At 48.0% G+C, this 25,175-nt stretch overlaps 1 protein-coding gene across 1 annotated transcript in view; it reads left to right on the plus strand.

The window, feature by feature from the left end:
- AP1S1 (adaptor related protein complex 1 subunit sigma 1) overlaps positions 1-25,175 on the plus strand; it is a 231,365-nt gene that overhangs the window by 132,241 nt on the left and 73,949 nt on the right. Inside the window, exon 4 of the mRNA XM_069646550.1 lies at positions 6,684-6,821. Coding sequence (XP_069502651.1) covers positions 6,684-6,821 — 138 coding nt within the window. The remainder of the gene's footprint in view (positions 1-6,683; positions 6,822-25,175) is intronic.

The following is a 25,175-nucleotide window of genomic DNA, read 5'->3' on the forward strand; positions in this document are numbered from 1 at the left end:
CCGCCCCTCTCCTGTACTTCCTTCCGGACGACAAGAGGGCGGAGGCCCTTGAAATCCTACAAGAAGGCGAGGTGGCATTGTTCCATGCCATCACGGTGACCACGGACCTCGCCAATACCAGTTTCCGCCAGATGGGCAACAGTGTTTGCCTTGGGCGGCGTGGTTGGCTGAAGGCCACCAATTTCCGTCAAGACGTCCAGACAAGGGTGCTGGACATGCCCTTCGACGGGGATAACTTGTTCGGCAAGACGGTGGATGAATCTCTGCCAGCCATCAAAGCAGACACACTCAAACCGCAACGGCTGTCCTTTCTGACCTCCGGAGGCAAGTCCAATGGTGCCTCCAAAGGATTCGGTGGCAAATTCCCTTCATACCATCAGCCATCCTGTTCTTCGGCCCAGGAAGCCTACAGGGGCCACAGCAAAGCCGGAGGAAATCGTCGTCGTCCCCAAGGCCCCCAAAGTGGGTCGTCGGGACTGAACCGGCCATGACGTCAGGCCCCCACACGAGCACCCTGGTGGGAGGCCAGCTGGTGAACTTCATCTGCATGTGGAAGTCCATCTCCACCGACCATTGGGTGCTGGACACCCTGGCCCATGGACGCACCCTGGAGTTCCAAAGGAAGTGTCCCTACGTTCCACCAGTGGCCCAGCAAGAAAACTACGTCCCACAACTGCTCCTAGATGTACAAGCAATTCTGAGAAAGGGCGCAATAGAACTCGTCCCGAAGAGGCTCCGGGGCTCCGGAGTGTACTCGCGGTACTTCCTCGTCAGAAAAAAAGACCAGTGGTTGGCGGCTCATCCTGGATCTCCGCCGCCTCAACAAATACATCAAGTCCCAGAAGTTCAGGATGGTCATCCTCCAGCACGTGCTGGGGCAACTGGAGGAAGGGGACTTCCTGTTGTCGACTTCCTGGACCTGGAGGATGCTTATTTTCACATCCCCATCCACAACGGGCATCGAAGGTTTCTACACTTCGTGGTCCTGGGCAACACTATCAATTCAATGCCCTTCCCTTCGGGTTGAGGTCGGCGCCATGGGTCTTCAAGTGCCTGGCGCCGGTCGCGGTGCGGCTGTGCCTGCAGGGGATCCACGTCTACCCCTATCTGGACAGTTGGCTCATCTAAGCGAAGTGAAGGGAACTAGCTGTCGAGCACACAGCGAGGTCCAACGGTCTACTCACGGAACTGCTCGATAAACTATGCGAAGTCCTGCTTGGTGCCATCGCAGGATGCTCGGTTTCTGGGATCCAGTGTCGCGCCTGGCTTCACTGTCGGAAGACAGGATAAAGGCCATCCTGTGCAAGGTTCAATGGCTGTTGACCATGGAAGTGGCCAGGGTGAGGTCCATTAAGTCCCTACTCGCAGGCTGCGGATGCGGCCACCGCAAGAGTTCTTTGCTGTCCGTTGGACCCAGGTATTGGAAAGCTTTGAGGACAAGATTGCCCTCAACGAGACATTACGCTGAGCAATTCGGTGGTGGGGCGTCCACGTGCACCTGGCGGCAGGCCCGGACACGGACTTTCAGACCCCGACACATCAGGAGACTGTGACAACAGATGCCTCCCTGGAGGGATGGGGCGCGCACACCGGAAATCTCCACGCTAGAGGCCTTTGGCTCCCGGAGGAGAAGTCGTTGCACATGAACGTCCTGGAGCCCGGGCCATGTTTTGGGCCCTCAAATCATTCCTTCCGTCCCTCAAGGGCAAGATGGTGTGGGTCTTCACCGACAACACCACCACGATGTTCTACATTCGGAAGCAGGGGTGCACTAGATCCCCGGCTCTCTCCAAGGAAGCGCAGGATCTATGACACTGGCCCATTGCCCAGAGGATGTTCCTGGTACCCTTTCATCTGGCAGGAGTTAAAAACAGTCGCCGACTCACTTGGCAGGCAGCTGCGCTCTTGCCACGAGTGGGAGCTTTGGCAGGATCAGGTGGACCTACTGATTCGACGATGGGCCAATCCCCATAACCCAAATGGGATCTATACCATCACCATCTAAGGTAGTAAAAAATCTGGGAGTCCTGATGGACAACACCATAACCTTAGAACCGCAAATAAACGCAACAGTCAAGAAATGCTTCTTCCTCCTCCACACGGCAAGAAACATACTACCTTTCCTCTCCTTCACACACAAAACACTCACCATCGTCGGCCTCATCATGTCAAGTATCGACTATGCAAACAGCCTCTACCTCGGTATACCGGAATACCTACTGAAGAAGCTACAACGGATCCAAAACACTGCAGCCAGACTACTCCTCAAACTATCCAGAAGAGACCACATCACCCCGGCCCCAAAAACACTACACTGGCTCCCAGTAAAACAGCGTATCGTCTTCAAAACAATGTGCATAACGCACAGGGCAATCGGCGGACAAGGAGCCGAATTCCTACAAAAAAAAATAACAATCTACAAGCCAACGAGACCACTCAGGTCAACCAACGAAATCCGACTGGAACAAAAACCTTACATCAAGAAGAAACTCGGAGGCACCGCTTTCTACCACTTAGCCGCGAAAACCTGGAACAACATCCCAAAATTGATAAGGAACACCAAAGACCACCTTAAATTCAGAAAATTACTAAAAACCTACCTCTTCAACACCGGAGACTAAAACCGAAACAACAATAAGACAAACGAATCATCAAAAAAGGACAGTGACAAACCGCTAGAACCGACAGAAGTACCCTGGGCACCAGCAGGGCTGACGCTGGACACAGGGGTCCACCCGCGAGACCCAGAGAAACGGATACAACTACTCCAGCCAACCCTTACCATCCCCCACCGCCCTCACAGCCACAACTAGGTCCCACGAGGCTTTGGAACAGACAAGATACCACCAATCACCACACAACCGGGTGTATGGACAATAGCAGCGGCGCTAGTCATCTGGAGGGGGGGAGGAGCACGCAAGGTTATTAAGGGAGCGGGCGGAGGTTACAGCCAGATCCTCAAACGGCCTCGAATGGAAAATCGGGCACGTTACCTCCTGAGGCTCAGGGTGTACAAGCATCCCGTCGGGTAAGATTACACGAGCCCAACCGGTTTCAGTCCAGGATAGAGATGACTAACCATTAACAATTTCCTTCTCTGCATACACCTCTCAAACTCAAACTCCAAACCAAACACAACCACAAACCTCTAGCGCAGCAAACCGCACGAACTTCACTACACCAACAACAAAACAAAAAAACACAGACTCGCACATCAGCACACGACTACCGGCCGCATACACCCCAGGCCCAGCCGACGGAACCACCGGGCTGAGGATGCCAACAGCACATCACTGCAATCATGCACTTTTCCAGCCTCCACCCACTAACCCACCATCCCCCCTCTCTTTCAGAGCCGCCAGAGCGCCAGGGGACCACTCCGGTGGTGATAGTGCGCGGTACAAATGACCTTTAACATTAACATATCGATCTTTTTTCGACGGCGACGAACACCAAGTGCCGGAGGTTCGCCCGCATGTTTCCACAGCCGGGGAGCATGGGGGGGTGGGGGGTTATGCATTCTCCTTCCCCTGGGATGGACTGTTCCTATATGCATTTCCACCGTTGCCATTGCTTCTGCGACACATCAGTCAACTCAGCCGGTCCTGCTGCAGGATGATCCTCGTCGCACCGGCATGGCCGAGACAGATATGGTACCCGGACCGTCTGGACATGTCAGCGTCTCCTCCAGTCAGGCTTCCGGTGGACGCAGATCTTCTCACCAGGGAAGGAGGCGCGATTCTGCACCATGACCCAGGGTCGCTGAACCTGCAGGCCTGGCTCCTGCAGCACTAGAGTTTGGAGGGTACGAGATCCCAGCGGACTGCAAGGAGGTACTTGCCAAGGCCAGGGCTTCTTCGATTAAGTGCTACGGACATAAATGGAAGATGTTCACCGTATGGTGCCCTGCACAGAAGATAAACCCTCTACAGATTACGGCCCTTCGAGTGCTGCCATACTTGCTGTTCCTGGCCAAGGCGGAGCTAGCGCACGCTTCTATCAAAATTCATCTGGTCGCTATCTCCCGCTATACCAAAACTCTGGGGCGGTCGTTGCTGTGGTTGCGTCGCTTTGTTAAGAAGTTCATGAAAGGACTTTTCCGCTTGTTCCCCCCGGTGAAGGCTCTGGCCCCGGCGTGGGAGCTCTGTGGTGCTGACTAGGCTCATGGGTCCTCCGTTTCGAGCATCTGCATTCGGCGCCTCTGAAATTCCTATTGTGGAAGACAGCGTTTCTTGTGGCCATCACCTCCGAACGACGAGTGGGAGAGATCCTGGTCCTCTCCTGTAAGCCTCCGTACTTGACATTCCACGAAACAATGGTCGTGCTGAGGACGCACCCCTCCTTCATGCCCAGGGTGCCGTCGGACTTCCATCTCAACAAGCCCTTGGTGTTACCTGTTTTCTTCTTCCCGTCGTCTTTGTCGCTTGCCGACAGGACTTTGCACTCGCTAGAAATGGACCGCACAAAGTTTTCGGAAGACATCACAGCTGTTTGTGAACTTTGACCCTGTGAGCCAAGGGAAGGCCCTCTTCAAGGCTTCCATTTCCTGGTGGCTCTCCGGCTGCAGCACCCATTGTCATCGGTTGGCAAACCGAGAGGTGCCTGGCCGTCCGAGAGCCCATTCGACCAGAGCGATCACTGGAACGAAGGTGTTCCTGTCTGGTGTGCCCCTGCTGGACATCTGCAGGGCTGCTACATGGAGGTGGAAGCACACCGTCACGAGATTCTACTGCGTCGACTGGGATTTCCGGGAGGTGTCCAGAGTCGGCCAAGCAGTGCTGCGCTAACTGTTCGCTTGAAGGTGAGCCTGGTGAGGAGGTAAGAGATGCTTAATGTTGAGATGTTGAAATGCTTAATGTTGAGCCTTTACACCTCCTGTGGTTGTGCATGTGTGTACTGCCATGTATTCTTCATGAGCATGTGAATCCATGCCAGACCCCAAGCTAGAGAAGGAACAAGTTACTTACCTGGCTGTAACTGTTGTTCTCCAGCATGGGTCTTTCATGGATTCACATGCGAACCCTCCTGTTTACCCCTCTGCTGCTCTTCTCTTGGTGCTACTGCCACTTTACGTGTTACCAAATCCAAGATGGCTACCAGACGAGCGGCTTAGGTAGAGGGCTGTCATTGGCTGGGGGCAGTATGACCCAGAGACCAGTGATTGGTTATTAGGAGAAAGACAGTTCAGAAACTAAACTGAAACTGATTTTTTCCTTTGCCGAGGATTCCCAGCCTGACGGAATATTCATGAGCATGTGTATCCATGCCAGACCCACGGTGGAGAACAGTTACAGGTAAATAACTTGTTCCTTCTCTCCCATTCATTCCAGCCTAACTGTCAGTCAGCCAGCCATTCACGCTTATTTGGGTCTCCTAGGAGACTGAGCACAGGGAGTTTCGAGCACCTACCTCACTTCCTGCCCACCCCAGACACTCAGGTGCCAGAGGCGGTCTTCAGTCCTGAAGCCCGCCAAAGGCATAGAAACAAAGGGACCAAATCTAGTTTGACGCGCAGAGACAAACTCTAAAAGGACCTTTCCAAAATGAAATGGCGAAAAAAGACCAGGACCCATTTAAACAAAGGGGGCTGAGATGCCATCTTTGGAAAACATGGCTCCCGCGACTTTAACGCCACCCGTTTTTGCGGTCGGGGGAAAAATCATCATGGTAGTTCGTTGTAAAACCACTACAACCAGCCATTTTGATAGGAAAGGGTAGCATTTGACTGCTACATAGACACCGGATACTAGGTAACCCCTCCAGCACTCTATTGTAAGATAGTGTGTGCTGGGTCTAGGAATTTAAAAATACTAGTAAAGTCAATTTAACTTTACATTCTCTGGCAAACAGTAGTTTATTCCAGAGAACGTATTTAAACCTTGGAATAGCATAGAAAGGCTTCCCTGTACTGCACTGAGGGTGCTGTGTAACACACATGAAAAGATGATGCCTATGGAGTTGTCAAAAATACATGAGTGGGGGTCGGCTCTCACTCTCTCCAGGTAAAGAAAATCAGTCCTCAAACTCCAGCAAGTTGCTGGGGGTCTCTAAGGTGAAGGGAATTGGCACATTTCTGAGAATTCTCCCTAACACATAGCGTGTGAATATAAGCATATACAAGCATCAGAAATACCATTATCGTAAGTAGTGTATGCCATATATTCCTCTTATTATCATAGAGTATTTATTGAGCCCAGATCTAGCTTCTGGAAGCAAAGGAGCCCTTTACAATTCTAAGGGAAGAACATGTTTGGAAGTAGAGAACCATGGTAGTTGGGAGCTAACGGGAGGCGGTAGGGTGGGCAACTTGATTCTGGCCACTCACGTGGTTACATGGCTTCTTAGTAGTCCTCTTGCACCTTTCTGCACACTCGAAGAATGATACCACAATGGATATGTTTGGATGGCACCAGTTGACCTGGAATGACAAAAGTAGCACTTGAGTAGTTCTTGGTACTGTTGCCTGGCTGACCATTTGCTCTAGACTGCAAGCAGGAGCCAAATCCCTGACCTGATAAGTTGCCTCCATGCATTTGTGGTCTAGGGGGTGTTAACCTGGATGCCAGTAAATGGTTTATTCTTGTTGTGGATGATTTGGTTGTTCCTAAGCTGTACTCTCAGTGGGAATTATTTTTCCTTCCAATTTCTTCTGTGCATTAAGCCATTTGTTCTCACTCTTCCAGGTATGTGAACTCGATATCATCTTCAACTTTGAGAAAGCCTATTTCATCCTGGATGAGTTCTTAATGGGAGGAGAGATCCAAGACACATCCAAGAAAAGTGTGCTGAAGGCCATTGAACAGGCTGATATGTTGCAGGAGGTACGAAACCAATCCACGTCTTGGGACCCCATTGTATACCTGCCCTTAAAGCATTCGTCTGCTAGCTATCCTTTACGTTTTTTTGCCAGATGTGGCCCTTTCACACTCGCAAACAGATACCATCATGTGCGATATGGAGCCCTTTGAAGGCATTCTACACAACCCCCTCCAGGCCCCCCTCCAAGCATGTGTATGACATTGCACATTGTATTGATGCATTGTACACTTTTCTGGTTCACTTTGGGGCATCAGACAGGCGGGAAACTAGTATGGTGAGGGAGTTATGACTGGACTTGTGAGTGCCTGTGTATTCTGCATAACGGGCAGTAGATGTGCAGTTTTTTCTTTTTGTTGTTACACTGATCAAGTGGTGCATTTGAAGCCAATTTTGGAGAACACCTGCTAAAACCTAGGTGATCTTCCCAGAACTATTGGAGTGCTTGCTAAATTGAGCCACAAAATCTCCATTAGAGGCTTACTGTGGATCAGGGCAGGAGGAGGCAGGGAAACTCCTCCATGCCGACCCGTAGAGTGACCCCACCAGCAGTAGTACCCTTGATGGAAGAAATTCTAGAGTAGTGAAGATTGAAAATGCAGTCTCCCAAGCAGAGGAGGAAACTGACGAGGAGCAGATATAAAGGAAAGGACGGTCGGATGTAAGTCCCATCAGACTTCGACAGACCGCAAATAGGTGGGAGTGAGATGCTGGCATGTTCTAAGAGCCTCAATCTTAATATTAAGAATTATTAGGGAGATCTGAACTCGCATACTGGAAAAGCTTGGGGTGGGCTCCCATTTCGGAAATGTATCTGATCTGGAGAGCTGCTTCTGGGGATAGGAATCTACCCAATGATGTTTTAAAGGATGTTTGATGCGAATCCATCCTTGCCGTATACCACTAGTTGGGGTGTGTTGTCTTCACCTTCAAAGCCTCTGTCGCTGATTTATTTTAAGACATTTTGATCAGAGTGGTTCGTATTACATTGCCATACAGTTTAATTTATACAATTGAGCCACTTGTTTATGGTATATATTTTCAGGAAAACAGGGTTCATGATCTATACGGACAGTGAATTGCTCATCTAAAGAGAGGCAATATTTGCACTGTTCCAACTATAGTGACCTTTACGAACATATGCCATTGCGTGTGAACTGGGCCTTTCGCCCGACATTGTATTTGCGTAAGTCAACTTGGATCCTGTCTGAAGCAGGACTGTTTTAAGCATGACACTTTTGTACCTTAACTGTGTGTCTCATACTTGGTGAGATGGGTATCCAGGTCTAGAGAATTTCACATGTAATCGGCTGTAGCACCTAAAGCACTCTGGAATAAATGTGAAATGGTTTCTTTCCATAACGTTGAAATGGCCCTGCGCCCAAATATGAGCTGGTATATTTGTCTGCAGCTATTATGATTCTGCTTTTTAGGGAGACGTAAAAACTACAATATTGCATAATTTTGAGTTGAAATTATACAATTGAAGCAGCCTGTCTGCAGGAGCTGCTGAACCCCCACCGACCCACTAGAGCGTTCCCCTGGGGGAAAGCGGAAGTTGATAACGAAAAGACAGATTTTCGCCTCGTGAAGATTGCATGGGTGAAAAGGAACAAGATACATAGATTCAGTTATAGTAGCAAACACTTCCCAAATTGAATTTCACTTTCTAGCATTCAAAATACCTGTAATCCTCCGGGGATTGTGCTCTGGAGCAACTGAATGAGAAATCCTCATCACTGTGAATCGTTTAGGAATGTTATTCTAAATCTTCGTTGACTTTTCAATTGCTTCAGGAATCCAGTAAGCTGCGCAGCACAGAAATGGAACTTAAATTACTTCTTTACACTTCCAGTTCAATGTCAGTTGGTTGCAGGATTGTAAGAACTTGGACTCTGACGGGGTACTTAAACAGCGCCAGACTTGACTCTGTGATTTCCCAGTTGTTGCTGTAAACTGAGTCCTAAATCTATGCACACTCGAGCACATAGTTAATTCCCCTGAGATAAATCCTTAGGAAGAAAGGTTAAACTGAGATACTGCTCTCCAGTAGTGCGCCATGGTATTACATATGAAATGACCCGTCTAAGGCCGCGTCAGTTCCGAACCTAAACATTTCATGCTCACATGAATAGTGTCTCTCTTGTGTACAGCAGGAATAGGCTGAAATACTGGCACTAGAAAACCGCTATTGGTAGTTCCGCAGTCTCCAGACAAAATAGATTGTTAGCCACGCATGCATTTTAATGATTAAAGGGGAATTCCATGGTCTTCATGAAAATTACTCTATGGATTCTTCATCAAAGGTACACAGATCTAAAACTAATGCGAGCAACTAAAGAAATGTATTTCTGATGCTTGTGAATCTGCTTAGAATCGCATGCTGTGCATATAGTCGGACATCTACTTGTAACTGCAGAGTATTGCATCTAGTCTTTCGAGGATCGAAAGGGGATGTCGACATGGGTGTGCCTGTAACACTCTCCCTAACGTGATGTGTAGTGTACCCAAAATACCTCACGCGTCAAGATCCCTCAGATTGCTTTATTCCGCCCAGCTAGCTGGTCGCCTAATGCAGAGCTCTTACAAATTGCAAATAATTTTTTCCCACAACAGCCTTCTGGCTGGCCTATACAGTAGGGAAAGTGGGGTCAGAGGTTTTTTCATCGCTTTCAAGAATGTATTTCCTTCTCCCCTCTGGTTTTGCTTTTGCTGGAAACCTGAGCTATGGACAGCACACCCTTTAAATGTTGCCCTTTTTGCAAAGGGTAGTACCCCACACACCAGAGGTGCAGTAAGTGTCTCCCTCGATCACCAAGAGGCGGTGTTAGGCACGATTGTATGCAGTACCCTTTGGGTTTACTACAACAACCCTGACCTCCTGGCAATAGGAACCCAACCTTTGATATAAGTCTGTACTACACAGGTTGGTAGCGTGTTGAGCAGCCAGGCTTATAAAGAGGGATCAGTGTGAGCTGTAGGGGAGTTGCACAGAGATTCACAGTGAAAAGTATTCACAAAAACACTTGATTTCTTGAATAATACAATTATTAATTTATCAGTCAGTTAAGACTAAGCCTTCTTCAGAAGGGAGCAATATAAACGGAACACAACAAATGCACTTAAACTACACACTCTAAGTTTCTAAATCAGTGAAGACCCTTTTGGGATGGCCCACAGTCGCAACCTACACCCTCAGGTGACCTCAATAGCTAGGGGGCTGGTGTTATGCAAAGTTTGTATGCAGTACCCTTTGGGAACAGTACACGCAACCATGACTGCAGGTGTAAGCAAACCAACCTTTGTTATAAGTCTGTACTACACAGTTTTGGTAGCGTGTTGAGCAGCCATACTTATCTCAAGAGGGGAAATGTGAGCTGTAGTGTAGTTACACAAAGATTCAGTTACAGGTATTCAAATAGACTTACACTTTCTTATATAAAAAATTTATAATTTATCAGTCAGTTATAAAACACTCATTAGGAGTAGGCAATCCTATAGTAACACACAAATATACCTCAATACTGCACTCTTTAAAAAAAATAAGTAAAAGGCAAAGGTTATCAGAACATGAAACTACAGTTATTCTTAGACAGTGCAAATACTTTTGAGTTCACCAGAAGGTTTAATTCAACTCAATAGGCTAGCCCAAAGTCAATGGGCTAAAGACTTGGATACGATAAAGCAGTTCTGATAGTTAAACGTAAAGGTCTCTGCACAAGTTCATAGAAGTAGTTTGGAAAAAGAATCATCAAATGTTGGTTCACAAGCTGATTAGGACTGTGAGTTGCACAAGTTTCAAGCACTTTCACAGTGAGAGGTAAGTTCTCTGTCTTGTTTTACAGTACCTTACAATGAAGAAAAAGATGCAACTGATGACTTCTGTTCCTGCAGATCTCACTGTTCCTGGGCCTCAGTCGTGGGGACAAGAGGGAGGATGTCCGGCACTGCACTGGGACTGGTCAAAGCTTAGAACTGGCAAACTTCAAATTCAGTGGCTGTTTTTCGTTTCAGCTACCGCACTGGTAACGACGCTGGTCCTAGCTGTCAAGGTGGACTGTCCTTGCTTCTGGGGTCCTGCACTCAGCTGAGGGTCAGGCTCGGTCGGTCCGACGTCATGGGAGTCCGGAGGATTTGCCAAACTCTTTTGGCCAGCTTACAAGTAATGCACACTATCTGGTGTTCATCTCACTGGCTATTCGGTTTCCAGCAGCAACTCTGTGGAAATTCAACCAGCTCTGAGAAGATGTCTAGGTGGCTTACTTTGGGGTTGATTGGTCCCACCAACTCAAGGGGAGAAGTCGTCCTTGCAGGGGCTTCTCTGTCGATATGAATTTGGAGTTTCAGCACAGCAACAGGGCTTCATCAGACAAACCAACAGTCCAGGATTTGCAGCAGGTGTCCTCTTCAAGTACTTCTTCGGTTCCTTTGTCCAGTGGTTGACTGCCTTCCAAGCCAACAGCCTTGCCTTTTACTCATGTTTCTCCCATTAATTCCAGCCTCGATGTCAGTCACCCAGCAGGAAGGCTGTCCTTGCCGGACAGTCAGGCGGCCAATCACCACAGAGTGCATTTGGGTCTCCTATGATACTAAGCACAGGGAGTTTCGGGCACCTCCTCCACATCCTGGCGCCGGCTGATACCCTGGAGCCAGAGGCGGGATTCACTCGTGAATCCTGCCAAAGGCAAAGCGAACAAAGGGACCAAACCTGGTTTGGCGCGCAGAGTAAATCTCAAGAAGGACCTTTCCACAAATGGCAACCAGGACATTTTGACAAAAATGGCACCCTTGGGTGCTTTACTGCAGCTGCAACATAGCCCGCCGTAAATGCGCACCACGGTAGTTAAAAGTAAACCACTGCCACCTGCCATTCAGTGAGGAAAGGGTAACATAAAAAAATGTTACATGAGAAGCTAGACAAAGGGGATAATAAGTAACCCCTCCAGCACCCTATTGTAAGATAGTGTGGGCTGGGTCAAGAAACTTACAAATGTAAGTAAAGTCAATTTCACTTTACTGCTCTGGGAAACAGTAGTTTATAAAGTATTTAAACCTTTGGGAAATCTGGAAGACTTCCCTGTGCCACTGCACTGAAGGTGCTGTGTGACACAATGTTAAAGATGCCTGTGGAGTTTGGCAGGCTTCATAACCAAAAGAAACACAAAGTTCAAAAATCACATTAATATACATGAGAGCCTCGCCCTCTCCAGGTTTAGAAAAATCAAGTCCTCAAAATCCAGCAAAGTTGCCGGGGGTCTCTAAGGTGGAGGGAATTAGCACATTTCTGAGAATTCTCCCTAATAGGCATCCTGTCGGTCTTGTCAGCTCTTGCGTCCTAAGACAATCAAAGAGCATTGAGTTAAACAGTGGGCAGCCTATGCCATGATGCAGGCTGAGGGTAGCTCCCCCGCCGCCACAGGAGCCGAGTGTGAGGAGTTAAGCGACGGCTGTGGCTCTGATATGGATGCCATCGACCTTACATCAGAGTAATTGCGCTCCGAACTGTGCAGCACCAGCAGGCAGGATGATAGTTCTGCTATGGGGAATGTACATCCCGGCGACAGATGCAGCCGCTACTCCATAAAGGATTTATAAACTTAAGCTGAATTTGACTTAATTTGAAATCCAAGTCCAGGTTTGTCAGCATTGACCACTACAACTCCCAGCAGCACCTGGGCTGCTGAAAAAGAAACGTCAGGCGCTTCAGCGCCGGCGCTTCTGGGGCAGAGCCGGTCTACGCCGATCCGGCGGTTTACCATTTTCATCCCTAGTCATTCTCTGACACAGGTTAGTTGGGGAACGTAGGCATTAGTCACGCCATTATTTTGACGCACGTTGTGTGTTGAGTGTGTGCATTTCTATTAGGCTTTGCCGCATTTACAGGAACGTTGCCTAAGTACGCTTTATGACTGCTCGCATTTGCAATTTGTAATATTGCAGCTGTGTGTGCTGGACTTCACTGCATATTGCCTGAAACTGCCTGCAATCAACGAAACAAGCGCGAGCTGGAGGATTTATAAACTTCAGCTGCCCACTCTGATTTATAACTGTTTGCCTTAATTTGACAATTTGAAATCCAAGTCAAGGTTTGTCAGCATTGACCACTACAACTCCCAGCAGCACCTGAGCTGCTGGAAAAGAAATGTCCGGCGCTTCTGGGACGCAGCCGCTCCACGGCAGACATCGGCCGTCAGCCCTCCACTCTGCTCTTTTTCTCACCATATTGGAAGATAAAACCGGTTAAGAAATGGGATACACCAACCTATTCCAGCTACTCTCTAAAGCTAACCGATTACAAAACGAGCAACTAGTCAAACAATTTCTATCCACCAAAGACACGTCATCTAGTCTGTCCACTTTAGACCAAGCGCAAGATGCAACGACCTCACAGTCCAAACAAAAGTTGTCAAAAACACTGAAAAATATACTCCTTTTAAATTTAGTGGAACAGAACCAGTTACAAACCCAAAGGTTCTCCCTTGCCCAACAACAGAACATTAAAATTGCACTTTTAAACACAAGGTCACTGAACAAACACGCCCAAGATATACACGATTATATCCTCGAGGCCAAATTAGATATCTTCTTCCTTACCGAGACCTGGCTACACGAACCAACATGCCCAACCATTGACATTGTAGTCCCTCCAAATTATAGCATCTACTCTGAAAACAGAGAAACAGGAAAGGAAGGTGGGGTAGCCATAATAGCAAAACAGGACCTTAAACTCTTTACTTCCACAATCCAATGTCCTGGTTGCGAGGTTCTCCACCTAAAACTAACCCCCTCCCATAACCACTGTATCAACTTTATCGTCATCTATAGACCTCCTTCATTAATCTCTGACTTCAATGACGATCTCTGCCGCATGCTAAACAGCCTAAAAGGAAACAATACGGGAACAGTACTCTTGGGCGATCTAAAAAGATGGCGAGGCAATTCCATCGATAAAGCAGCCATAAGCCTTGAAATAAACCTTCAAAACATCAGTTACTCAATTGCAAACAACGGTCCTACTATCAAAACGAATAACCAACTAGACTGGATTATTACAAACAACGTAGAATTCACAGTAACAAACACTTTGCCTTGTATCTGGACTGACCACTGCAAAATTGAAGCTACACTTTCTCTAACTTTAAAGACAAACTACTTTGACAATTCACCCAAAATTATCCAAAGTAGGAAAAAGAAAAAAATCACACCAGATATCCTACTAGAAGGGATCACACATATTATGGATAAAACCTCAGATGACAACCCCTGTGATTTAATCACTTCTATCTATAGCATCCATTTTCAGGAGCTACTGGATAAGAAGGCACCACTTAAAAATAAACAAGCTTGTCCTAATCCAAACCACCAAAATTGGTACACGGTAGAATTAGGCACACTTAAGACAGCCAAAAGGAAACTCAAAGATAGTGGCACAAACCCCTTCGGAACGTTACAAAGAAAATTGGAAAAAAATGTGACCTTTTGTACAGAGCCAAACTAACAGAAATAAAAAAAAACACTACTATAATGAGCAAATTACCGGCGCCTCAAATTCAACCGGTAAATTGTTCTAAATACTAAAATCCATTGAAAAACCACCTACCCTCTCCCCGCCTTTCCAGCCTACAATGGCTGACTGTGAAAAAGTCCAAACAGCCTTCTCAAACAAGATTTTAAAAGCCAGAGACACCATAATAAACTGTAAAGTAACGCACACCATCCCTGCACCACTGCAACGAAGAAAACCCAGAACCTAAGGTACCCAAGTTCAATTTTTCACCGGTCTCTTTAGGGTCTCTTTAGAAGACATGTTGGATACTCTTTCACCCATTAACTGCACCTCGTGCGCTGAAAACATCTTGCCCCCCAAATTCATACTAGACAATGCAGAGATCTTTGCACCGTATGCATGCCATATGACAAATTCTTCATTCAGAGATCGGAAAGTCCCTGTTGGAATAAAAACAGTCAGTCACTCCGTTAGTGAAAAAGCCTGGTCTAGATTAACAGTACCCGGCAAATCTCATACCAATCACAAATTGTAATTTTCTATTAAAAATTCTTGATAAAATAGCCACCCACCAAAAGAATACGTTGATGAGGATAACCTTCTGCATTCACAACAGTCGGGCTTCAGAGATCTACAAGCTAAAATGCTAGGTATTCTGGACAAAGGAAAAGCTAATCCTTTTGGACCTCTCGGCAGCTTTTGGTTTATCAGATCTCGGTGAGCTCGGAGAGGCCCTAGATACCCTAGATACAGCTGGAAACTACTCAGAGGAAGCCATTGAATGGGTATCATCCTTTCTAGAGGATAGAAACTCCAAAATCACCTGGGGTGGACACTCCACCACTTCTAAACCTGTAGACTGTGGTTCCGCAGGGAGCTAGTTTTTCCCCTCTGCTCTTTAATCTATACATTCGTTGTCTCTGCTCCCTACTCTAACAGCTTGGGATCTACTTTACCAACTTCGCAAATGAGACGCAGCTAATCTTAGAACTATGTGGGGACCATACTTTCGACAATAACGGACTATCAGCCATATACAACACCATCGAAAATTGGATGAAATCTCATTGGATGTGTCTCAATAGCTCTAAAACTGAACTCATAACATTTAGCACAACAAAAGTTCTGCAAAACTTAGGACCAGCTTACTCTTCCGTTCTCATAAAGGACTCCACCATCACAGTGGCTAATCAAGTTAAAACACTTGGCATCTATTTGCAATCTTCACTGGGAGCTGAGGCGCAGGTCTCGTACCTGAAACGGAATTGCCAGTATCAGAGGCTCCTATGCCATATCGGGCCAATACTAAGCACTAGAAACAGCACCACAATTGCCAGAGCCACTATCCTGTCATGACTAGACTATGGAAATGCACTACTGTTAGGTGCCAACAGCAATTGCATTAAGCAGTGTCAAATAATCCAAAATAACAGTCAGATCCATCGCAGGGCAATCCAAACGCGACCATATAACACTATCTCCACTGAATTGCTATAAAGGAGCGTATCAGTTTTAAATCCTTGACTCTGGTCCACCGCTACCTAAATGGCACAGCTCCGGCATACCTGAAGAAGGAATTTAACTGGTATGAACCAAGCAGAAGCCTAAGATCTGCTAAGCAAGGATTACTTGAATCCAGCCAAGCCAGAGTAAAAGCCACAGGCCTAGGAAGAGCCTTTCCCACCAAAGCCATCTCCCTTTTGCAACGATCTACCCCGCAACCTCAGGCTTGAAAGTAACATCCAATCATTCAGAAAGCAGCTGAAAACCACGCTCTTCAAATAATCGACACTACCACCCCTGCGCTCATGTTGAGCCTGTCTTACGTTCTACTCTTACTGTCCTGTGAACTCTCAGTCCTCGTGTCTTTGTCGCGCCCTGATGCTTGCGAGCTTTTGGCGTGTTATAAATAAATAAAGGCAAGCACCCAACCCCCAGTGCCGCCTCAACGGATTTGTTGGGAAGGTCCAAGATGCCAACAGGTACGCAGAGCTCCTCGATGGCACCCGCCAGTAAACTCGGTCGGCAGCCCTCCCCGCGGAAGCGTCCGGGCACTCCACAGACAAGGGCGTCGGCACCAAAAGTTGGAAGGCCGTCGAGATGCCTCTTGAGAGCGTGCCGAAGCTTAAGGTTCCGGCCTCGTTGAAATCTACTGCGAAACCGCTTGAACAGCCGAAACACCTCCCAGAGACCACGAACATCTGCGAGAGTCTTGCAAGGCTTGTTTCGGCGGCCAATAAGACCAAGGACAGGTTCAAAGACATGTGCACACGTCCAATAAGGCATGAGCCCCCAAGCTTTATCTAAGACTCTCGGACAAATCTCGACGTTCAAAGCAGAAAGATCCATAGGAGGAGCCCTTTCCCCCTCTGGTTCCTCCTTATCGACTAGGGATAGGTTTCAGTGATCTATGAATAGGCTTGCAAAGTTTGTAGACTTCTCAGAAAGATTTACCACGCCCAAGAGGCCTTGTAAGGAGGACCTGTACCCGACAGTTTCTAAGTTCCAGAAAACCTCCTGTCATCTTCAGGCGGACGTCTTTGACCTGACGGATCAAGAAGAAGTTCCTCGGGACCCCTTTTTACAAGATGATCCCTTTGAGGATCCCACTGACCAGGGCCCAGATTAGTGAGATGAGCCACCAGTGATAACCCACCATGGTTGTCACCGACCCATGCCCCGGATCCTGACACAATATGCATGGATCCTCCCGCCTCCCCACCTCTGTGACAGGCATCTCCCATAGACGACCAGATGGCATTTAATGCCATTCTGAAAAAAGCAGCGAACATTTCCAAATAGCCACGCAAGAAGCGGTGCAGAACTCTGACTTCGTGGAGGATATTCTAAAGGAGAAGCCACCTGCCCGTCAGGCTATCCCTTTGCATAGAGGCGCATCGCCCCTTCTTTACGGACACCTTCACAGACCAGGGCTGTGAACCCACGGGTGGAGACACTTTTTCGACCCTCCCCTACTCTATATTCGGGGACATGCCACACCAGATTTTCTTGTGGTCACTACAACAAGAAAGAGGGCAGGGGTACCCTTGTCCACTGGTAAGGCCCCGCTGGACAAGGACTGCAAAAAACAGTATGTCCTAGGAAAGCCTGTCGCTTCTGCGGTAGAATATTCCACCAGGATTGCCAACAATACCACGCTGTTGGCCAGCTATTGCGATGGTCATTTGAACCTGCTACAGGAGGGCCTGCAGGAGGTCCCCGAACCAGCATGTTTACGCCTGTTCACGATTGTGTCGGAGGGTAGACAAGTAAATCATGATATCCTTAAAAACACCCTAGATGCTGCGAGACAGCAGGAAGAACTTTGGCACAAGGTACCCTTTTAAAGAGGCACGACTGGATAAAGAACTCAGGGTTCAAACCGGAGATGCAAGCGTCTCTCAACAAACCGGTGGAGGAGTCTAACCTGTTCGGCAAAGCTGTAGATGAGGCCCTGGAAACTGTGAAAAAAAGAACATGAGACTTTGAAATCTTAAGCCAGATCACTCAAAGGCCCTTTCAGCAACGGGGTGGGAGTTCTCGCAGCTCCTTTCGCGGACAGTCCTAGTCACGTACACCACATAACCAGTATGGAACGGGTAACACATGGTCCTTAGGACAAGTGTCCGCTGCCTCAAATCGTTATCCACCTAGAGGTCCACGCCGTTGGAAAGGAAGGGACCGCAATGCCACCCCTAGAGGTTCCCCGCCTCCAGTCAGAAATGACTCTCAGATGGCTGCCTCCCCGGTCAGGTGTGGGGGGTGTATAACAGCATTCTTGCATGCATGGAAGGGATTACCACAGACCAGTGGGTGATAGACAGTCACCCACGGTTATTGCATAGAGTTCAGACGGTCACCTCGATACAGACCACCAAAGTCCAGACATCTAACATCAGAATACCTCGATCCTGCTGCAAGAGGTTGAGATCCTGCAGGAAAAGGGCACAATCGACGTCCCATTTCTACAGGTAAACAAGGGTATTTATTCAGTCTACTTCCTTGTACCCAAAAAGGATCTTACCATGCGCTCTGTACTAGACTTGCGCCCAGCGAACAAATTTGTCAAACCACAAAAGGTTTGACTGATAACGATGCAAGAAGTAATCACTCTGCTAACGCAAGGGGCATGAAAGATGCATCATTTCATGTATCAATGTTGCTGGCACACAGGAAATACTGAAGAAAACAAACGCCATCAATTCAAGGTTCTTCCCTTCGGCATTGTCTCAGCCCCAAGAGTATTTATAAAGGTAAAGGTGCTGGCTGTTGCAGCAGCTCACCTGCACAGGCAATCCATTCCAGTATACCCTTACCTTGTCAACTGGCTCATAATGGGGGATTCCTACGGAACATGGCTGTCAAATAACCCAAGAACTATAGACCTACTTGTCAGTCTGGGATACTCCATAAATGAGAAGAAGTCCAACCAAGACCCCAGCCAAGTCGAGCAGTTTCTAGAGGCCCTAATTCGGACAAAAGACGGCCTTGTCCCCTCCAATAAGAGCGTTCAAAACCTGCTGTTTTCAGATTCCTCAGTATGGAGCCAGTCGAGAGGTGACGGTACGCAAGGCCATGCGACTGTTACGGATGATTGCATCCTGCATTTATTTGGTCCTTCACGCACGTTTGCGCATGCTCCCCATGCAAGAGTAGCTCAACGGCCAGTGGTGTCAGGTCAGCGGACAATAGGGCGATCTAGTGGTTTTTTCTGCAGCCCGCGTTCTCTCTTCAGTGGTTTTGGAGGGAAAACCTCTTGAAGGGGAAAACCTTCACCACCCCCGCAGTACACACCACTCTCCCGACAGACGCATCTCTCACGGGGTCGGGGTGCTCCCCTCCATCAGCAGACGGCACACAGTGTTTGGTCCCCAGCAGTAGCATCCAACCACATGAACCTGATGGAGCTGTGAACAGTGCTCAAAGCTCTGAAGGCTTTTCAAACACAGCTGCAGGGAAAGACAGTACTGGTCCTTGCGGCCAGCACCAAAACCATGTACTACCTGAACAAGCAAGGGGGCCACTCCCTCTCTAGGGCTATCCAAACTGTTACAGAACATTTGGAAGTGGGCTCTCAAACACAAGATGTTCCTACTATCTCAAAATGCTCCAGGGTGTTATGCAAGATTGTATGCAGTACCCTTTCGGTGCACTACAACAACACTGACGACCTGGCAATAGGAACCCATCCTTTGGTATGAGTATGTACTACACAGGTTGGTAGCATGTTGAGCAGCCAGGCTTATCTCAAGAGGGGTCAATGTGGGCTGTAGGGGAGCTACACAGAGATTCACAGTGACAAATATTCAAAAACTCTTACACACAAGGTTTCTTGAGTAACCAATTATTAATTTATTTACCAATCAGTTATAGTAAGCCTTCTTCAGAAGGGAGCAATATAAAACACACAAATACACTCCAATAATACATGCTTAGTTTTCTAAATCAGTAATTACCCATTTGGGATGACACACAGGCACTACACCCTCAGGTGTCTTCAATAGCTAGGGTGCTGTCGACATTAATATATCACTGTTGCATTTGGAATATTCTGGGGAGTAGTGCTAAAGAGAAGGGAGTTAAGAATAACTGTGTGAATACTAGTTTTATTCTGAAGTACGTAAGTACTTTCAAAACCACCCCCCAATGCAAAGTCAGTTAACCCTTTCCTGGAAGGAAGGCAAAACACATATGCAGAAGAGGGAAGTCCTTCAGGGACCCAGGCTAGCCAATGTTAAGTTGGCAAAAGTCAAGGTGAGCTGAAGCACTTCTTGTAGGTAAGTAGAAAGTATTTTCCAATGTTTAAAAAGTCTTGGTAGAATAGAAGAAATCGATGTAGGGCCACAAACTGATTAGGCTTGTGAAGTAAAGAAGCTGAAAGCAACTACACATGCAACCAAGCAAGTCTTCAACGAGGACAAGTGGCTACACATCAAGTTAAGTTCTCTTAAACTTTACAGTACCTTTAGGTTGAAGTGCACCAGATGACTTCTGTTCCTGTGCAGATCTCGCTGTTCCTGGGCCTCAGTCGTGGGGACAAGAGTGAGGACTTCTGGGGACTCCTGCACTGCAATGGGTCGGTCAACGCTGGCAACCGGCAAACTTCAAGCAAGTGTCTGTTCGGTGTTTCAGCTCCTCGTTTCTACCGCAAATGGCAACACTGCGGTTCCTGCTGTCGAGTTGGGCTTTCCGTGCGACTGAGGTCCCGCACTCTGAGGGGGCTCAGGCTCAGTCAGTCCTGCTTCCTGGGAGTCCAGAGCCTCTTCCTGGAGCTCTTGGCCAGCTTAAAAGCAGAGCACACAAACTGGTGTTCCTCCCCCTGGTTATCTGGTTCCAGCCGCAACAGCAATGGATTCTCGACCAGCTTTGAGAGTATGTCCAGGTGGCTTACTTTTGGAGTTGATTGGAGTTGCCGAACAGCCAGCCGGCCAATCACCTAAGAGTGCATTCCTGTCCCGTAGGAAACTAAGCACAGGGAGTTTCGGACACCTCCCTTGCTTCCTGCCTCCGCCAAACACCCTGGAGCCAGAGGCGGGCTTCACTCGTGAATCCCGCCAAAGGGAAAATTAACAAAAGGACCAAACCTGGCTTGGCACGCAGAGTAAATATCAAGAAGGCCCTTTCCACAAAGAAATGGCGATAATAGAAGACTTGGGTGCTTTACCGTGCGTGCGAACGCATCCCGCAGTAAAATCCCATAATGGTAGTAAAAAGGAAACCACTGCCACCAGCCATTCAGTGAGGAAAGGGGTAACCTAAAAATGTTACATGAGATGCTAGACAAAGCGGATACTAAGTAACCCCTCCAACACGCTATTGTAAGATGTGTGCTGGGTCTAGAAAGTTACAAATGCAAGTAAAGTCAATTTCACTCTACTTACTCTTGGAAACAGTAGTTTATCCCAGAGAAGGTATTTAAACCTTGGGGAAATCTGTAAGACTTCCCTGTGTCACTGCACTGAAGGTGCTGTGTGACAAAATGTAAAAGATGATGCCTATGGAGTTAGACTCCACAACCAAAAGAAACTCCGAGTACAAACTCACATAAAAATTCATGAGGGAGTGGGGGAAAAGGGGTCTCGCTCACTGCTGGATTTTGCGGGCTTGATTTTTTTTATTATTATTTATTTATTTATTTATTATTTATTATTTTTTTTTAACGCGGAAAGTTGCTGTGGGTCTCTAAGGTAGAGGGAATTGGCACATTTCTGAGAATTCTCCCTAACACAGGGGAACTCAATCTTCTGGCAGATGTGCTCAGCAGAGACTTCCCACTACCCTTGGAGTACGAACGGCGACTACACAAAGACATAGTCTCCAAAATTTTCGCAGAATGGGGTTTCCCAGAGATCGACTTGTTCGCAACTCTGAACAACTCACAATGCCCAGATTACACCTCCAGGTACCCTCTGAACCGATCCAAGGGGAACGGTCTCTGAATCACATGGGGAAATGTGTTTACGCTTCCAACCGCGACTCCCCTACTCAACCAGATTGTGTACAAGATGCACCAGGAACCAGTCACCATGATATTGGTGGCTCCTATGTGGGCCCGCCAACCCTGGTTCTCTCATCTGCTGGAGATGTCACTCGCTCCTCCAATGAAACTACCTTGCCCATACAACATGCTTTCTCAGGACAGGGGGGGTGGGGGGGACTTCACCCATGCCCGCAGACTCTCAACTTAGCGGCCTGGCTCCTGAGGTCATAGTTTGGGCATCTCCAACTTCCTCAGAGATGTATGGATATACTTAGAGAAGCGAGAAATCCTAACACAAGACATTGCTACTCCAATAAATGGAAACGCTTTGTCATCTTGTGCAATTCCAAGAGCATTAATTGCTCTCTTACTCATATTGTACTTTACCTGACTCATCTACTAGACTCGAGCCTAGTTTTTAATTCCTTGAAAGTCCACTTGGCTGTGCTTTCGCTCTATACCACGTTCCCCGTGGAAGGTGTTGTGGTGGAAGAACCCACTAATTAAAGCTTTAATGGAAGGTGTTAAAAGAATTCATCCCCCTATTTTTAATCCGGCTCCCGGATGGGACCTAAACATGGTATTCACCAGACTTATGGGGTCTCCCTTTGAACCGATGCACAAGGCAAGCCTCAAAGTACTCACTTACAAGACTGCTTTCCTAGTGGCAGTGACAGTCGGTGAGCTACAGGCCCTAACAATTCTAGACCCTTTCGTCACAATTCAGAGATAAGATGTTTCTGCGCACTCGCCCACAGTTTGCGGCCAAATTTATTTCTACCTGTGAACCAGTCAATAGAACTACCCACATTCTTCCAGAACCCCACTAACGTAACGGAGAAGCCTACACACTGGATGTGCACACAGCAGTCATGTACTATCTGGAAAGAACTAAACCACTAAGGAAAACAAGCCAGTTTTTTGTTTCAGTGGTGACTAGTAGAGAAGGGGACCCGGTCTCTAAATTTGCCATCGCAAGATGGATTGATAATTGCATCACACTCTGCTATGCACTTGCCAAGAGAGATCTTCCCTTCATGCCTAAACCACACTTTACTCTGGGCACTGGGGCTTCCATAGCATTCAATGCAAATTTCCTCTGGAATCCATTTGCAAAGTGGCAACCTGGAGTTATGTACACACCTGTACAAAACACTATTACCTAGACCCTCACTCTAGGTCTAGTTCTCAGATGGGCCAAGCGGTACTAAGACCTCTTTTCACTACTGTTCCTTCTCACATGCCACCACCAACTCTGGGTACTGCTCGCTAGTCTTTGCACACCATGTGATTATAAGCAGATTCACAAGCATTAACCCTAATAGCATTTCAGATAATTGTATCTGTTTAGATTGACATGTACCTACCCTTCCTTCCCGCTCGGATTGAAGGAACATGGACATCTTACTACTTCTCTCTTTCTGGACTCGACTCTCGATGGTCATAAGGCTCCCTCACGGCAGAAAGAATAGTCGGAGGGGCCACAATGCGACCCCCCCCCCCATACACCACCATTCCATCCATGTCACGCCCCCATCCCCAGGGACAGACGGTGACAACGGACACCGACGACAGTGGAATCTCTCTGCCACCAAGGGCTTCTCTACTGGATTAAGTGGGTTCCTTCCACTCCATGATCGCCCGTGCGTCGGAACTCTTCCAACTCACCCCGGAAGAAAAGGAGGGCTTACTATACTGAAGCTGGGATGAGAGGTTGGCACTGTTGAAGATCCCTCTGACCCCCCGCACCCTGCTGGCGAAGAGGGACCGGCTAGAAAAATACCGGGTGCTGGAACCTGCACCCAAATGTCTGCAGTCACAACCATTGCCAGACTCTGGTCTTGGTTGCGACTAGGACGAAGTCGTAGGGCGGTAGGTAATTTACTCTGCGGTGATGACTGTCAAGGCGGCCAGCGCCTTAGCGATCCTGGCCAGGTATGACCGGGAGCTATGGTACAATATGGCTCAGTCTGGATTTAGGACAAGTGGGTCTTCAGGAAGGCGAGGTGGCGTCGGACCGCGCCATCACCGTGACCCTCGACCTTGTGGACATGGGTTCCGCAGTCATGGCTGGCTGAAGGCCTCCAACTACAGACAAGAGGACTAGACGAGGGTCCTGGACATGCGGTTCGACAGACAACCTTTTCGGCAAGGCCATCAAGACTGACACAGAGAGGCCCGTACCGTGGGCACACTGCAACAGCACCATCCGTCCTTTGGTCTCTCAGGAGGGAGGTCGGTTGGTTTAGAGTTTCAGCGGATGATCGTCCTCTTACCACAACCCAGGAAGCCTACAGGGGTTGTTCCAAGCCCTTCGAAGGTGGCCGCTGTCGTCAACAAGGCTTCCAGGGTGGTGCATCGGCCTCTAAGCAAGACTGAACCAGCCAGGACGTCGGGCCCCCACTGCTGCACCCCGGTGGGAAGCCGGCTGGCGAACTCATTAACGCCTCATTCGCTACAGGGTCCATACCAAGCAACCTAAAAGAATCTTGGGTACTCCCTTTGCTCAAAAAACAGACACTAGACCCTGCCATACCCACAAACTACCGCCCAATCACCACTGTGCCATTCCTCCTAAAAATCATAGACAAAGTGGCGTACTCACAAATGCAGAAACTCCTTGAAAACAATTTACTAGGAGTACGGCAGTCTGGCTTCCGTCCCCAGCATGGAACCGAAACTGCCCTCTTAGACCTAAAGGCGCAAATTGACGAGCTAAAGGATCAAGGCAAACCAGCCTTACTCCTCCTGGATTTATCTGCCGCATTTGACCTTGTTGCCCACAAGGTCCTCTGCAGGCACCTGGATACAGCCGCGCACTTCTCAGAAGAAGCCACAAAATGGATCCAATCCTTCCTCAATAACAGGACAATGAGAGTCTTCTCCACCACTGCGGCAGCAGACTCCATCCCCATTACATGCGGTGTGCCCCAAGGATCCTGCGTTTCGCCTACACTCTAACATCTTCACTAAGCCCCTTTTCGATAATCTGGATCTTCTTGGTATCACCTACACTAATTATGCAGATGATACCCAGATTCTCCTACCACTTACCGGTGATTACGACAAGGATTTGGCCTTGGTGAACAGAGTGTATCTCATCATCCAGGCATGGATGGCCACACACGGTCTATGCCTGAATGATGACAAAACTGAAATCCTCATCCTGGGCACACCACCCACCCTCAAAAAACTGGGCCCCAACTACTCCTCCTTCAATATCGACAACAACCAAATCACAACCGCCCACGCGGTTAAAACTCTGGGTTTCTACCTGGACTCCACCCTTTCTTTCAACAAGCAGGTCAATGCGATGGCTTCAGCAACCGCCTATACCTGCAAATTGATAAGAGCAGGCAAACCCTTCCTATC

This window comes from Ambystoma mexicanum, chromosome 1p (assembly GCF_040938575.1).
Source record: "Ambystoma mexicanum isolate Mex_15411 chromosome 1p, UKY_AmexF1_1, whole genome shotgun sequence".
Taxonomy (NCBI): Eukaryota; Metazoa; Chordata; class Amphibia; order Caudata; family Ambystomatidae; genus Ambystoma; species Ambystoma mexicanum.